This window comes from Culex quinquefasciatus, chromosome 1 (genome assembly GCF_015732765.1).
Source record: "Culex quinquefasciatus strain JHB chromosome 1, VPISU_Cqui_1.0_pri_paternal, whole genome shotgun sequence".
Lineage (NCBI taxonomy): Eukaryota > Metazoa > Arthropoda > Insecta > Diptera > Culicidae > Culex > Culex quinquefasciatus.
The window spans coordinates 86,198,952-86,215,388 of record NC_051861.1 but is presented as its reverse complement, the minus strand read 5'-3'; the positions used below and the strand labels follow the sequence as shown (position 1 = coordinate 86,215,388).

General features: G+C 38.3%; 1 protein-coding gene across 1 annotated transcript in view; it reads left to right on the top strand.

The window, feature by feature from the left end:
• Positions 1-16,058, top strand: part of LOC6046975 (dopamine receptor 2) — a 246,095-nt gene extending 230,037 nt beyond the window's left edge. The window contains exons 4-6 of the mRNA XM_038266818.1: positions 9,244-9,279; positions 9,363-9,499; positions 13,369-16,058. Of these exons, the coding sequence (XP_038122746.1) occupies positions 9,244-9,279; positions 9,363-9,499; positions 13,369-13,900 (705 nt within the window). The 3' untranslated portion in view covers positions 13,901-16,058. The remainder of the gene's footprint in view (positions 1-9,243; positions 9,280-9,362; positions 9,500-13,368) is intronic.
• Positions 16,059-16,437: the final 379 nt, after the last annotated feature.

The window sequence follows — 16,437 nt, the reverse complement described above, 5'->3', positions numbered from 1 at the left end:
AAATGTATAACAAAATATCGTTTAAAAAAATCTATTGCATCAAAGATTGCCTCCATGCCAATAGGACTCATTTTGTCTCACTTTTCAAAGATTTGTCTGAAGTTCTTTTTTTGGCAATTGCGAAGATATTCTTTGACAACATCTACAAGAAAACAATATTAAACAAAATATCTCTAAAAAAAAAGTCTATTGCGTCGAAAAATTATCTCAATGTCAAAAGAATTCATTTTGTCCCATTTTTCAAAGATTTGTTCAAAGTACTATTTTTTCGGAATACCTACTGACATTTTTTCTTAACTCACATGTTTTTAAAAATTAAAGTGCATAATTTAATTTTAATTACTTTTGTTCAATTCGTCAAAAAAATCATTTCGTCCAAACCGCATGTCACAAGGACCACTGTCCAGCCACAATCACGGTTCCCACAATCCTCCCAGCTGAGCCAAAGCTGAGCAAAACTGGACAGCCGTCTGGCTGCCACATGGTCTTGTGGTTGCGTTCCGAATCACACAAGCTCAGCAGTGCCACCTCCCGGGAGACCGATTCCCAGGGCAATCAAGACATTCGTCTTACGAGCTTGGACGAATTAATTTTCCCAAGTGGGGGTTCGAGATGGTCTGTCCCGCCACGTGCCCCCCCCCCTCCCCCTCCCCCAAAACTTTGATCGTTCGATTCCGGAGAAAAGCTCAATTTCATTAAACTTTAGCCAACTCAACCCGCAAAACCGGGTCCGATTTTCGAGCGTTGAGGTTGTAACTCCTGCCCGCTCTTGCCACACATCTGAGCTGAGTTCTATCAATTTTACGGACGCTGGCTTCGGGACTCACACTGCTTCCCGGAAGGTTGGAATTTATTTTACAGCCCCCTGGCGGTGAGACCAGTCGGTCAGATTGCCTTTGAGGGTCACCTCCCAGCCATCCCAACCCAGAAGTGATGGCACTCGATTATGGACGATATAAATAGAGGCATAATGAAGCCAGGAAATGGAGCGGAATGGATTGGTTTGTGTTCACAAAACATTCTACCCTCGAGGGAGATGGGACAGCCAGCAGCCCTTTGGCTTCTTCTGAGGCTGGAAGGGGGTTGTCGAGAAGGAGCTTTCAGGAATGTAGATCTGCTACTGGCGCACACACTAACACACATTTTCAATCACTTTAAAGTTGTTAGAATGTGGTTTACCATGGGCTGGTACCAGCTGGAATTGTTTTAATTGGATCTGTTTGTTGGGATTTGTTCTTGCGTGGATTCAGGTTTGGAAGACTTCTATTTTATGGTTCAAAGATTTAATTGACCAGTTATTCTATGAAAATTTCTAAAAGAAAAAAATGTATCACAAAACCAATTAAAAATAAAGTCTTTCACATCGAAAAATTACCTCCATGAAAGGGTGCCAACTGAGAGGGGCACGGGACTCATTTTGTCCCACTTTTCAAAGATTTGTTTAAAATTATATTTGTTTTGCGATTGCGAATATATTTCATTGACATTTTCACAAGGAAAAAAATACCATAAAAATCTTTAAAAAAAAAGTACATCGTATCGAAAAATTATGTAATGCCAATAGGACTCATTTTGTCCCACTTTTCAAAGATATGTTTCTTGTACTTTTTTCACAATTGCGAATATATTTCACTGACATTTTTTACAGGAAAAAAAAACGTACCGGAAAATTACTCAATGCTTATAGGGCTCATTTTGTTCTCTTTTTAAAGATTGTTTTAAAGTATTTTTTTGCAATTGCGATGAAATAAAAAACTTTTGCAAGAAAAAAATATCTCAATATATCTTTTAAAAACTCTATTGCATCTTAAGATTACCTCTATGCCAATAGGACTCATTTTGTCCCACTTTTCAAAGATTTGTTGAAAATACTGTTTTTTCGCAATAGCGAATATATTCATTGACATTTTTACAAGAAAAAAAATTATCACAAAATATCTTTAAAAAAATTTCTAATGCCTAAAAAAATTTCATGTTTTCGAAGTTTTTTTAAAAGCTTTTTTTGACAATTGTGAATATAAACTTTGAAACCATCTACAATAAAAAAATATACTGCAACATATCTTCAAAAAAGTATATTGCCTTCATAAATTACCTGTATGCCAATAGGACTCATTTTGTCGCACTTTTCAAATATTTGTTTAAAGTACTATTTTTTCGCAATAGCGAATGTATTCATTGACATTTTTACAAGAAATAACACATACTATAAAAAATCTTCGAAAAAAAAGTACATCGTACCGAAAAAATACTAAATGCCAATAGAACTCATTTTGTCCCACTTTTTAAAGATTTGTTCAAAGTACTATTTTTTCGCAATTGCGAAGATATTCAAAGAAGTAATAACTTTATGTCGAAACTATCCGCACTGTGTGAATCATAAACCCTCAGAGCAAGAAAAGAAACGAACCTAAATCGCGTAATGCTTCTCGGAAGCTTTTTCCCTCCAAACACGATGCACAAGAAGAAGCATACGGAAGGACCACGAAGACGATACACGTCCGGGGACAGGAAATGAATGTGGAAACAAATCTTCGTCGAAAATGATATTTGTTACCAGCAGCAGATCCGACCTTCCTTTTACTGGGACGACAACGTTACTCGACGACGGAGGTGCACGGAAAGAAAAGTTTTGAAGATTTGACGAACAGGTTCAAGCGATTTTAGTTGGTTATCATTTGTAAATCCAACATGGTTTTCACGCAAAAGATCACCAAGGAAATTGAAATTTTGAGGAAATGTATTTGTTTTGAATTCATTAACACAAATTTTGAACTCACTGACAGAGTTTTCTCTCCGTGCCAAATTTGATTTGGGTTCATTTTTTGGTGTCTCTTGCGGCGACTTCCGCTGGGAGGAGAAAGATTGCACGGATTAGTGGAAGCCCGGCTGTATTTAGTGGTTCTATTTCCGGCCGGGGACTCTATTGACTGAGTGAGTTAGGCCGGCCTGTTCGCAAGGCAAGGCAAGAGTTGTTTATTAGATTATCTGTCGGTAAGGCAATTAGGAGGAGGCGGTGGCGTCCTCCCTTGACTGATGCCCTGGGGCCGACATGGCGACGACAGGACTTGACTTGCAGCCCGAGGATAGTAGTGGCAGCTAACTAACGGGGTAAAACATGAGGGTGTAGAACACAAGCCGCTTAAGCCTATTGTGAGCGGATGATTTATAACGGGCAGGGATTATGTCGTTTACCGTTAAGATGGGGTAGTTTTATGATTTCAGTTAATTTCATTAATTTCATTTGATTTCATTTGATTTCATTTGATTTCATTTGATTTCAATTGATTTCATTTGATTTCATTTGATTTCATTTGATTTCATTTGATTTCATTTGAATGTATGTTAACAATGTCCGTATCCATCATCCGACCCATCGTTGATTAGGTAATCGAAAGACCTTTCCAACGAATCTACAACATTGAAGATCTGGCAACCCTGTCTCGAGTTATAACCACTTAAGTGATATTTATGTACTTTTTTTGTAGCCGGATCTCATTTAAATGTATGTAAACAATGTCCGTATCCATCATACGACCCATCGTTGATTAGGTAATCGAAAGACCTTTCCAACGAATCTACAACATTGAAGATCTGGCAACCCTGTCTCGAGTTATAACCACTTAAGTGATATTTATGTACTTTTTTTGTAGCCGGATCTCATTTAAATGTATGTAAACAATGTCCGTATCCATCATCCGACCCATCGTTGATTAGGTAATCGAAAGACCTTTCCAACGAGTCCACAACATTGAAGATCTGACAACCCTGTCTCGAGTTCTGATCACTTAAGTGATATTTATGTACTTTTTTTTTGTAGCCGGATCTCACTTAAATGTATGTAAACAATGTCCGGATCCATCATCCGACCCATCGTTGGTTAGGTAATTAAAAGACTTTTCCAACGAGTCTTAAACATTGAAGATCTGGCAACCCTATCTCGAGTTATGACCACTTAAGTGATATTTATGTACTTTTTTTGTAGCCGGATCTCACTTTAATGTATGTAAACAATGTCCGGATCCATCATCCGACCCATCGTTGGTTAGGTAATTAAAAGACCTTTCCAACGAGTCTTAAACATTGAAGATCTGGCAACCCTGTCTCGAGTTATGACCACTTAAGTGATATTTATGTACTTTTTTTGTAGCCGGATCTCACTTTAATGTATGTAAACAATGTCCGGATCCATCATCCGACCCATCGTTGGTTAGGTAATTGAGAGATCTTTCCAACGAGTCCAAAACATTGAAGATCTGACAACCCTGTCTCGAGTTCTGATCACTTAAGTGATATTTATGTACTTTTTTTTTGTAGCCGGATCTCACTTAAATGTATGTAAACAATGTCCGGATCCATCATCCGACCCATCGTTGGTTAGGTAATTAAAAGACCTTTCCAACGAGTCTTAAACATTGAAGATCTGGCAACCCTGTCTCGAGTTCTGACCACTTAAGTGATATTTATGTACTTTTTTTGTAGCCGGATCTCACTTAAATGTATGTAAACAATGTCCGGATCCATCATCCGACCCATCGTTGGTTAGGTAATCGAAAGACCTTTCCAACGAGTCCACAACATTGAAGATCTGGCAACCCTGTCTCGAGTTATGACCACTTAAGTGATATTTATGTACTTTTTATGTAGCCTGATCTCACTTAAATGTATGTAAACAATGTCCGGATCCATTATCCGACCCATCGTTGGTTAGGTAATCGAGAGACCTTTCCAACGAGTCTAAAACATTGAAGATCTGGCAACCCTGTCTCGAGTTCTGACCACTTAAGTGATATTTATGTACTTTTTTGTAGCCAGATCTCACTTAAATGTATGTAAACAATGTCCGGATCCATCATCCGACCCATCATTGCTTAGGTAATTAAAAGACCTTTCCAACGAATCTACAACATTGAAGATCTGGCAACCCTGTCTCGAGTTCTGACCACTTAAGTGATATTTATGTACTTTTTTGTAGCCGGATCTCACTTAAATGTATGTAAACAATGTCCGGATCCATCATCCGACCCATCGTTGGTTAGGTAATTAAAAGACCTTTCCAAAGAGTCTTAAACATTGAAGATCTGGCAACCCTGTCTCGAGTTCTGACCACTTAAGTGATATTTATGTACTTTTTTGTAGCCAGATCTCACTTAAATGTATGTAAACAATGTCCGGATCCATCATCCGACCCATCGTTGGTTAGGTAATCGAGAGATCTTTCCAACGAGTCCAAAACATTGAAGATCTGGCAACCCTGTCTCGAGTTCTGACCACTTTAGTGATATTTATGTACTTTTTTTGTAGCCGGATCTCACTTTAATGTATGTAAACAATGTCCGGATCCATCATCCGACCCATCGTTGGTTAGGTAATTAAAAGACCTTTCCAACGAGTCTTAAACATTGAAGATCTGGCAACCCTGTCTCGAGTTCTGACCACTTAAGTGATATTTATGTACTTTTTTGTAGCTGGATATCACTTAAATGTATGTAAACAATGTCCGGATCCATCATCCGACCCATCGTTGGTTAGGTAATCGAGAGATCTTTCCAACGAGTCCAAAACATTGAAGATCTGGCAACCCTGTCTCGAGTTCTGACCACTTTAGTGATATTTATGTACTTTTTTTGTAGCCGGATCTCACTTAAATGTATGTAAACAATGTCCGGATCCATCATCCGACCCATCGTTGATTAGGTAATCGAGATACCTTTCCAACGAGTCCACAACATTGAAGATCTGGCGACCCTGCCTCGAGTTCTGACCACTTATGAGCCCTAGAGTGATATGTGTGTTTTTTTGGATCAAATTTGTGTCCAAATCCATCATATTACGTATCACCCATTGTTGGAAAAGAGTGAGGAAGTCACCAACCACATAGGTGGATTAAGTTAGTTTTTTGTTTTTTGTTTTTTGTTTTTTGTTTTTTGTTTTTTGTTTTTTGTTTTTTGTTTTTTGTTTTTTGTTTTTTGTTTTTTGTTTTTTGTTTTTTGTTTTTTGTTTTTTGTTTTTTGTTTTTTGTTTTTTGTTTTTTGTTTTTTGTTTTTTGTTTTTTGTTTTTTGTTTTTTGTTTTTTGTTTTTTGTTTTTTGTTTTTTGTTTTTGTTTTTGTTTTTTGTTTTTTGTTTTTTGTTTTTTGTTTTTTGTTTTTTGTTTTTTGTTTTTTTTTTTTGTTTTTTGTTTTTTGTTTTTAATTAATTTTTTTTTCAACTGTCAACAACAAGAAACAATAAGTGAAGTATTTTTAGAGCAACTTTCGCATCAAGCCTAGAAAGTGTTACTAATTCAAGAGCTAAAATCTCCCTCGTCCTAATTAAACCAATCCAATGATCCCAAATGGCTCTCTCACCTCTGAACGGTACACCGGACGTGAATTAGACACAGACCGGATCGGCCGGATAGCAAGGTGAAGGCCCCAACAATGGGTCAAGCAAAGAAGACCTGCTGCTGCTGTCGTTCATGGTACGGACAAGGAATCCGTCCATCCATCTTGGCCCATTAGGTGCCTGGTTGATTGGTTCGAGTCAGAGAAGGATTAAACGTATACTAAATGGGTTATAAATTATGGCCGATGATGATGGTTGGCCACCACACCGCCTCTGTCCCGGATGGTGTTCCGAGAGTTGATTGAGAGAAATTTGAGCAGTAGATAAAACGATGCCGGGTTTATTTACGGCGCGAAGACAGATTGTGCCCGGAGGGAGGTGCAAACTTTTGACAGATGTTAAACGGTAATTATTAATGTGGGGAGGCTTTCCGGTTGCGGAAAAGGTCATGAAAAACGGAAACATTTATGGCGTTGTAAATCTTGTCAAGCTGGCAGCATCCGCAAAACATGATAACGTTGTTACAGTTTAAAGTTATCCAATTTACAATGAAGAAGCATGAAGAGGGGGAATGTTTACAACCTACATAAACACGAAATCTTCGAAACCTTCGAAAAAAGTTCGAGTCCATCCACAACATCCAACATCCAACAAACAAAAACAAGGATCAGCGGAAGGAGGTCAGCACGTGTCCGAGAATAGCATGGAACGTCGGCTGGACCGCCGTGGGTCAGATTTGTTCTTGCCCCCGGAAGAAATAAACGATATCATCATCGAATTAATGTCCATCCACCATTTCTCCATTTCGGTTTCATTTGGACCGGGCCAGATTTCGCTGGAAGTTCTGATGTGCTACGACTCGCTGCGGGGTGATATGGAAGTTTAGACTGGTTCGTGCATACAAAAGGTACTTTCAAAGTCTAAGCACTGTCAACTGGGGTGAATCGGGACTGCGGACTTAATAAGGACAACAGTTTTTAACGCTTTTGGTAAATATTTAAGAACTAGATTGATCAATCTGGATTTTTTCTTCAAAAGATCCATAATTCTGAACCCGTCTAGTCTGCTTCAAACCCCCGACCATCACCCATCGGCAAGTGCCAAAGTAACATAATGGTTGGCAGATTTTTTGTTTCCTCCCAATATCGAGAGAGTGAAAAAACACCTCACCCTCATGGTAAAAGGGCTCGAACAACGTAATTGAATAAGTTTCACTCAACCGAGCCCCGGAACCGTTTGCTACGTCATTCGGAAAATTGTCCGAACCGGCACCCTGTCCCCACTCTCTCCCCCAGTGGGCAAGCCTCGGACTCCCGCTGCTGGTCGATATGTTCGACATGGTTGAGCTGAGGGACATTGGGAACCGTCATCGGAATGTTGGTTGGTTGTTGTTGTTTTTTTTAGGTCCTCGATGTCTCTGTCCACAGGACCACGAGCGGAACCGTCGTCGGCGGAATTTTTGAACCCCGCAAAAAACACGTTATGGGATGTTCAAGGTTATGTAGATGTCCAGGTGAAAAGTGAAATTGTGCTGGGAATTTTCCAACGGGATTTTTTTTTTCGGGAACGCGGATATTTTACCCGTTCTCGGAATTCCCCAGTAAGTAGCATTTTTTTCCGCGCCGATGACACCTGGAATACCGCAAAATATCAGTAATGTAATGAAGTGTGCTACATAGTTTCACCCACCGGGCTGGCCAGCTGTCCCATGGACCATGTATTCCCGGTTGTGAACAAAGTGTTCTGTTACGGGAAGCAATTGTTTGACATTTTTGGTCCATTTAGTTGAGTGAGATGTTGAGCTTTATTCGACGTCGTCGTGCTATCTTGTCGCACCCGCCATTTTGACGTTCCGAGAAAAACGCGTTTTAATGTTTGACCTTGAATATTCAAAAACGAGAGCACGCAATGTAAACAATAACAAACACGTTTTGTTTGGCTCACCATTCTGTGCATTGTCCCAAAGTTTGGTTGAAGTTGGTTGCTGGAGTCCCGAGTTATAATTACAAATGTTTACGGTAGTCTAGCTTGTACGTGCGACAAACGCATCCTGACTTTCCTGGCCTGAAATCCCTTTGGCCTTTTGTCGCACTTACATCAATTTTCATGGAGTGACAAGATAGCACGACAAGATTGAAACTACATTCATATGTAAAGTGACAAAAATGCACGAAGTTTTTCGGTTTTGTTGAATATCTCAGGATTGAAATCGAATTTTGGGGATCTGTGAAGGTCAAAAGGTGAGGCATTGTGAGCTGCACAAAATGGCGTTCTTAACTCAATTTGGCCCAAAATGCACGTACGACAAGTTAGCACGATGGCGACGTATTGAGCACGTTGAAAAATTTGTGATTGTTCATTTTTAGGCTCTTATGGTAAAAATCAGCCTGTAGCAAGTGCCTCTCATAAAAAACTACGAAATCATTACAACTATTCTAGTTTGTTTCCTTTTTTTTCTTTTCTGTAAATTTGGAATCTAAAAAAGAAAAAGTTTAAGCATAATGACGCACAACACACCTGTGATTTTTGATTGCTTTTGCTATTAAAACAAATCTTAAACAATGTATGGAAATTACAACCTCATAAAATTTAAATGCTTTTTGGCTGAGAAGCTTTTTATGCCAGAAACGGAATCACACTGTATTGAACAAGTCTTTATCATCCATTGGAAATCGTCATTCTACCAAAAAAAGTAGTCTCTACACTACACGCTTTCTTAATCCATCTACAAAAGAAAGTGGTACAAAATGATCATCTCAATCTTTGCCCACTCTTTCACAATGGCTCGCTAACTACAATGAATGAACTATTCCCCCTTACAAATCCAACAACTTAATCTCCACTTCATGTTGTAAATAAGCGTTTATAAATAATTCAATCCCTCGTTTTCTTCTTCTTCTTCTTGATCTCCCTTCCAGTGCCACATGGCTGCAGTTGTAGCAGCTTCATCATCTGTAAGTAAACTCCCAGAAGACCGCCCAGTGCAAACTTTGCTAACTTTGTCCACTTCTGTTTTTTTCTTCCTTCCACTCTACAGAACAGTAGTCTATTTGACGGTAGCCACCATCGCCGGAACAATCGTCAGTCATTTGGCGGTCAGCATCACCATCACTATCATCACCAGCATCACCACCACTGCTGCGGGAGCTTCACCAGCAACGGCAGCAGCACACAGTAAGAATATGACAAAAATATTTTGTTGCAATATTTGTTGCTTTACTAAGCAAATCTTAATTTGCTAGGTTTTCATAGACATTTTAAAACAAATCTTAAATTTTTGAGCTACCATGCGTCTCCATAAAAACTTTCGTGGAAGAGTAATTAGATGGAGGTGCATTGGGGTGACAATACAAAAAAGTCGTCATCAGGGATACTCACTGGCAACTGTGCCAATTTTAAGCCAAATCCGTTAAGGCTTAAGGGTCACTAAAGATCGTTAAAGTTGGTGAAAAGAATCTTTTCATACAAAAACGTCTCCTTTAAATAGCAAATAACTCATCAGGAGTTGAACAAAGTTGTTTGTCATAAAATTTTCCATAAGAATCATAGTTGACAATGATTCGACAAATGTTACGCCATCTTTTGGTGAAGTTTTGAAATTTTCGCTTTTCCCCATGCATTTTTCGATTAGGTGCATGGTGTTTTCCGTTTTGAAAAAAAATTAATGATCGATTAAAACGGCGTTGATGACGAATGCGCCAAATACCCAAATTGACACATATTGAATTTTAGGGCGCCTGTCGCGGGATTTGAATCGGCAACCTCTTTATTGTGAGTCCAGTTGTCGGTCCGATTGATCCACACGGGCGGACTCCAGTCTCCTTTACATCGAAACATATTTACGTTGTGTCGTTTTTTTTAATTTCAACTTTTTATATATTTTTTTTTTTGCCAAAAGTGATTAGAAGATTACTTTTTTAATTGGAACCATTTCAATCAAATACAAGTTTTATTAACAACTTTTTAAATAATTCGACATTTTGTATACATTTTATTTTTCAAATTATATTTGCATTACCATATTTTCGTTAAATCTTTGGTATGAAACCTTAACCTATATTTTGAATTCCCCATCTAAAACTGTTCCACAATGTAAGGGCAAGGACAAAAACAAGTAAAAACAAACTTCAACCAGGAAGTCGATGATTGCATCACAAATTTATCTAAATTTTGAATCCCATTTGATTTAGAACAGAAAATCCATCTGTGGCTTCAAGAAGGAAACAACCGGCATATGCTGATTCCTTTTGGTGCAGATATTTGTTAAACTGAATGAAATACAGAGAATTAATAGATTGACGGCTTCACCTTTAGTGGAAAGGGACACTTTGTGCTTTAATTACATAATGAATAAAGTGAGTTTTAAAGCCATGTGTATATAAAAATTTAAGAAATTAAAATGTTTAAATGATAATGATACTGCCAAAATTGTCATAGAGTTGAATGAATGCTAAGCAACTTTTCAACAGTAGCATACCTGTAATAATTCCATTAGCTTTTTTCCTTCCTCACTGATAATCCTGCTCTAAAAATGAACTTTGTATAAAAACGTCGTAAACCTACCTTCATGTATACATATCGACTCAGAATCAAAAACTGAACAAATGTCTGTGTGTATGTATGTATGTGACCAATAAACTAGCTCATGTTTCTCGGCACTGGCTGAACCGATTTGACCCAAACCTGTTGCATTCGACTTGGTTTAGAGTCCCATAGATCGAGTTTTATACAGGTTGAAGTTTCGATAAGTAGTTCAAAAGTTATGTAAAAAAATGTGTTTTCACATATATCCAAATCTCACATAAATGTATGTAAACTATGTCCGGATCCACCATTCCAAAAAATGGTTAGGTTATCAAAAGACCTTTCCAACGAGTTCAAAACATTGATGATCTGGCAACCCTGTCTCGAGATATGTACACATAAGTGATATTGATGTTCTTTTTGGATGCCGGATCTCACTTAAATGTATGTGAACTATGTTCGGATCCACCATCCAACCCTACGTTGGTTATGTTATCAAAAGACTTCCAACGAGTCCAAAACATTGAAGATCTGGCAACCCTGTCTCGAGATATGGTCACTTAAGTGACATAAATGTACTTTTTTGAAGCTGGATCTCATTTAAATGTATGTAAACTATGTCCGGATCCATCATCCGACCCATCGTTGGTTAGGTTATTAAAAGACCTTTCCAACGAGTCCAAAACATTGAGGATCTGGCAACCCTGTCTCGAGATATGGTCACTTAAGTGATATTGATGTACTTTTTGGAAGCCGGATCTCACTTAAATGTATGTGAACTATGTCCGGATCCATCATCCAACCCATCGTTGGTTAGGTTATCAAAAGACCTTTCCAACGAGTTCAAAACATTGAAGATCTGGCAACCCTGTCTCGAGATATGGTCACTTAAGTGACATTAATGTACTTTTTTGAAGCTGGATCTCATTTAAATGTATGTAAACTATGTTCGGATCCATCATCCGACCCATTGTTGGTTAGGTTATCAAAAGACCTTTCCAACGAGTCCAAAACATTGAGAATCTGGCAACCCTGTCTCGAGATATGGCCCCTTAAGTGATATTGATGTACTTTTTGGAAGCCGGATCTCACTTAAATGTATGTGAACTATGTCCGGATCCACCATCCGACCATTCGTTGGTTAGGTTATCAAAAAACCTTTCCAACGAGTTCAAAACATTGAAGATCTGGCAATCCTGCCTCGAGATATGGTCACTTAAGTGATATTTATGTACTTTTTTATTCCGGATCTAAAAAATAGATGAAATTTTTGTACAATTCCATCATATCAGCCATTGTTGGTAATAAGTAAGGAAGGTTCCAACCACATAGGTGGATTAAGTTAGTTTTTTTGATAAAGTTTATTTCAACATTGTAAAAATTTTGCTTGAAAATCCCCGTTTTAGGTTTTAGGTTTTTTTTTATTTCCCGGAATCTGAAAATCCTTCAAAATTATTTTCCCGTTTCCCGGGAATTTTGGACTCACTACGTTCTGTAAAAACTTGCAATTTAGAATAAAATCTTGAAAAGAATAATACTTTACGATAGAAGTGCTGAAAAGTTCAACTTTGTTTTTGATAATGATAATAAAAGTAGGCAATTTCCTCATTCGAGAATGAAAAAAAAGCAAATTGTTCCACAACGGAGTGCTAGATTGCTCCTTTCAAATGCAACCTGGCGATTAAAATTTGTTCTGCGCTTTTTCGAGATATTTGAGTTTTAAAATTACAGTCCAAATTGACTTGTTAGAAATGTTTAATTTTTATAGCTCTACATCACTTTTCTCCACTAACTCAACTAATTATACTTTTCTGTAGTGTTTTTTACACTCAATCGATTCAGAAACATTTCTTAAAAGAGAATATATCAAAACAATGATTTCAATATCAAAACATTGCGGTTTTTAAGAAAGAGGGTGCGAATTTTTTCCCAAATTTCCAATAAAACCTTTAAAACTTTTTTCCCTTCTTTCCAACCACTTTGAGTGCTTGAGGAAAAATGTTCCCTGCATCATTTCCCATAGTAAAAAATATTATCTGAACCATCAATCCACGTGGACTTATAACAACATATAATTGTACTCCTTGTACCCTTGTACTAAATATGTACTTCTAGAGAGAATTAAAGTTTGTTTACAGCCGTAATAAAAAAAAGTGTTCCAAATTCGTGGATTGCAAGGGACAATGTTTTTCTTTGGAAACTTGATATTATAAATTAAATTAAATTTACCTTCGGTAAATACATCAATCGAAAGATCACAAGAATAGCATATGCAAAAGCGAGAAACCACCCTAATTCTCCATAAAAACATTGGAGAAAAACCATTCGGCTCTGTTTAAATATTATTGAAATTTTTAAAGTGCACGTGTTTCTGGGGACGACAATATTTGTAGGTCAGTGTTATCCGAAGTGATTTTTTTTTTCCAAGGCCGTCGAATAATCGAGTCTGGACTGTATTTAAACAATGTATAATATGATTTTACCGATGTATATTTTAACATGATTTTTACTCTGTGCAGGTACCACCGTACTCGGTCAACGCGAACCGTCAATCGGGGTGGCGGCGGCAGCAGCAGTTGCGGTGGATCCACCCCGGGACTCGGCCGCGGCTGTGAGGACTGTGGCTGCGGCGGTTCCCTGGTGGGCAGCAGCCTGAACGGCCACCACAACGACAACAACAACAGTGGCCTGCTGCACCATTGTGTCGACATCGGCGGCGGCGAGGACCAGCTGATGGGCACCGGAAGAGGTCGCCGGCGGAGCAGCAGCCGGGGTTCCTCCGGTGGACGGAGCGGGACCGGCGGAAGTGGCAAACGGTGCACTTTTGCTGCGACCACCACGACCATTCCCAGCGGAGCCCGATTCGGCAGCCGCAGACAAACTTCCTCGGTGAAGCGGCCGGGATCGGTTCCGGTGACGGTAGTGCCGGGGCTGGAGACCACGGCGGCCGTTCCGGCAGTGGTGGTCCATTTTGATGACAATCCGCACGTTACGGTGCACAGTCAGAGCTCAAACAGCAGCACGGAGTCGTCGCTGAGGATTCTCGAGTGAGTTTGGCCAGGAAAGGGGTGCTATTTCATGGAAGTGGTTTAAAAATTTAGGAATGTTTCGAAAAAGGGGCCAACAATTTGATTTTTATTAAATTGTGAATGCTCTTTTTTGCTGAACCTGAAACTCTTTTTTTGATGAAATGTTACGGAAGTGTGCTATCAACTTTTTTGTATATTAATTACTCATTATTTTCTTATTCGTAACACTGAAAAACACTCAAATCTATGATTTAATATAATAAACAAACAAGTAACAAGACTTAAACTGTCATCTAAACTATTTTTTAATCAGCTTTCAAAACCAGTTTCACAAGCTTTCATACCATTTTCAAGATAACCCAGCCTTCAAAACACAACAATTTGCTTTCACCGCATGAATCCAGTCGTAAATCACACCGGAAGCCGGAAGTCGTTAAAATAAGTGGTAACCGTTGCCGGTGCTGCTGGTGTGCCGGGTTTTGTTATCTGCCGACAGTCAATTTTAAGGTGAATTCTAATTTATTTTTTGTGTTTAAAGCTTCCAAAGCCGATGCTCGTTAGCAAATGGAAAAAGAGAATAAATTCACTGTTTTAGAAGTCGAAAAAAAAAACAACACAAAAGAGCAAGTTTGGATCTAAATTTTCCCCGAGAGAATTTATGGTCCAGATTTTGTAGGGGCAAAATCGCAAATCCATAGCTGGCTACAAATAACGACAAAGTCCTCTGCCTTGACATCTTTCTTCCAAGTATGTTGTTCTGGTCTGACCATGGTTTGTGGGGGACTCTCATCGACTTAGCTGAGCAAATTTATTCGCGAGGAAGTGAATAAAATCAAGAGCTCTTACGACGCTAACGAGTCCAAATTTAAATGGGGAAATAATATAATCTTGAGTGCTTTTTGAAGCACTAAAATTTGCCTAAAGAGACTGAATTTCAGCTAAATTAACTTGGGTACGATTTAAATTATAATCATCATTACTTCAAACCTCATGAAATGATTGCTTTTTGAGAACCTTATTCCAGTTATCTACCGATGAATAATAAAATGTAAAAAACTCAACATCAGAAACCAGAAATTCAAAGATAAACATCATCAGAATAAATAAACAAGGTGGAATTATCCTTTACCCTAGTTTGCATACCTTGCATCCCATTCTGTCCCGGTTGATGAAGTCTCTCAAATAGCCAAAGGAAAACACTACAACCAACCACCCACCCAACTTTGTCGCCGTTGTGCTATCATACCACAATCGTGTTTTTTGTCATTAAAGTGTCTTTGTTGTTCAAAGTGTCAAAATGCCACATGTCACATATCGTACGATAATTTATAACTAAATCAAAATCAAAACACAAACTTCGTGCTTTTCTGTTATTTTAGGGCACACTTCTTAAATTTGGTTTGCCAATTTGCCTAATTCGTTTCAAAAGACTGTAATTTGTATGACAAGTGGCACTTTGACACAGAAAAAGCATCAAAAAAGTGACATTTACGGCAAGACGACTCAACCTCAACCGCCGTCCAGTCAGTCTGGTTTCACCGGACCGGAAACGGGAAACAGTGCGCGGAAATACAGAGCCCCCGGTCCGGCTGACAGCACGACACTTTGCGGACCACCGGGGAGAGCGATTGTGTTTCTGATGGTCCACTTCTGTCAGACGCTGCAGGACGCAATTCTGTCGGAAAGGAATTTCACGCCACAGTGGATAAGGGGGTTGGCGCGCGGTGTTGATAAAGCAAAATATATCCGGCTAGTTTGTTCTGTTCTCTGAACAAGGAGGAAGGGGGGGATTAAACGTGGAAACCACAACCAGCTGTATCAAATTTCCATGTTTTAAATGCTGCTCTTGAAAATTCGCTGTCGCTTTGCGCGATGGCTGTCCCAGTTTCTCCTGATAAAAAAATAAGAACAGTTTTCTTTGAGTATTAGATACGGAATTGCGGCCAAAACAGTTTAAATCTTTCTTTTAAAACATTTGTTTGTCGGGCTGAAGATTTTTCCATGCATTTCCAAAGTCTAAAGAAGTTTTGAGAAAAATAGTTACATGGAAAAAATCCCGATTTATTTATCAAGTTGAATTTCAAAAACACTTACTTTGAAGTATTTGTCTTTTTATATTTTAGGGGACTAAAAAAAGGCATTTATTGCGCTAGAATTAAGCACTATTATTATAATTTATTATTGACACTTTACCATAATTTTGGCATTTTTTTAAATTCAGATTTTTGGAAAAATCTGAAATATTGTCGAAGAAAAATTTAAAAATCATTTTCAGATGTCAGATCAAATTTACAATTGAAATTACTTTACATTTTTTTCAAAAGTGCCCCATTTTCAAATTATAAACCCATTCGATTTTTTTTTTCTTGAAAATTGTCAACTTTGGCAAATTAGAAATAAATCGTGAAGAAAAAGCACATCTGGAAAAAAATATTTACGAAAGCAAACAAAAAAATTCTGACTTTGTTAATCAGACTGCTAGTTGTGAAGTCTAATTCGTCCTCATTTTGCAACTCACGATATCTCCGAGACTGTTGTTTCGATTTTCAATGTTAAAAA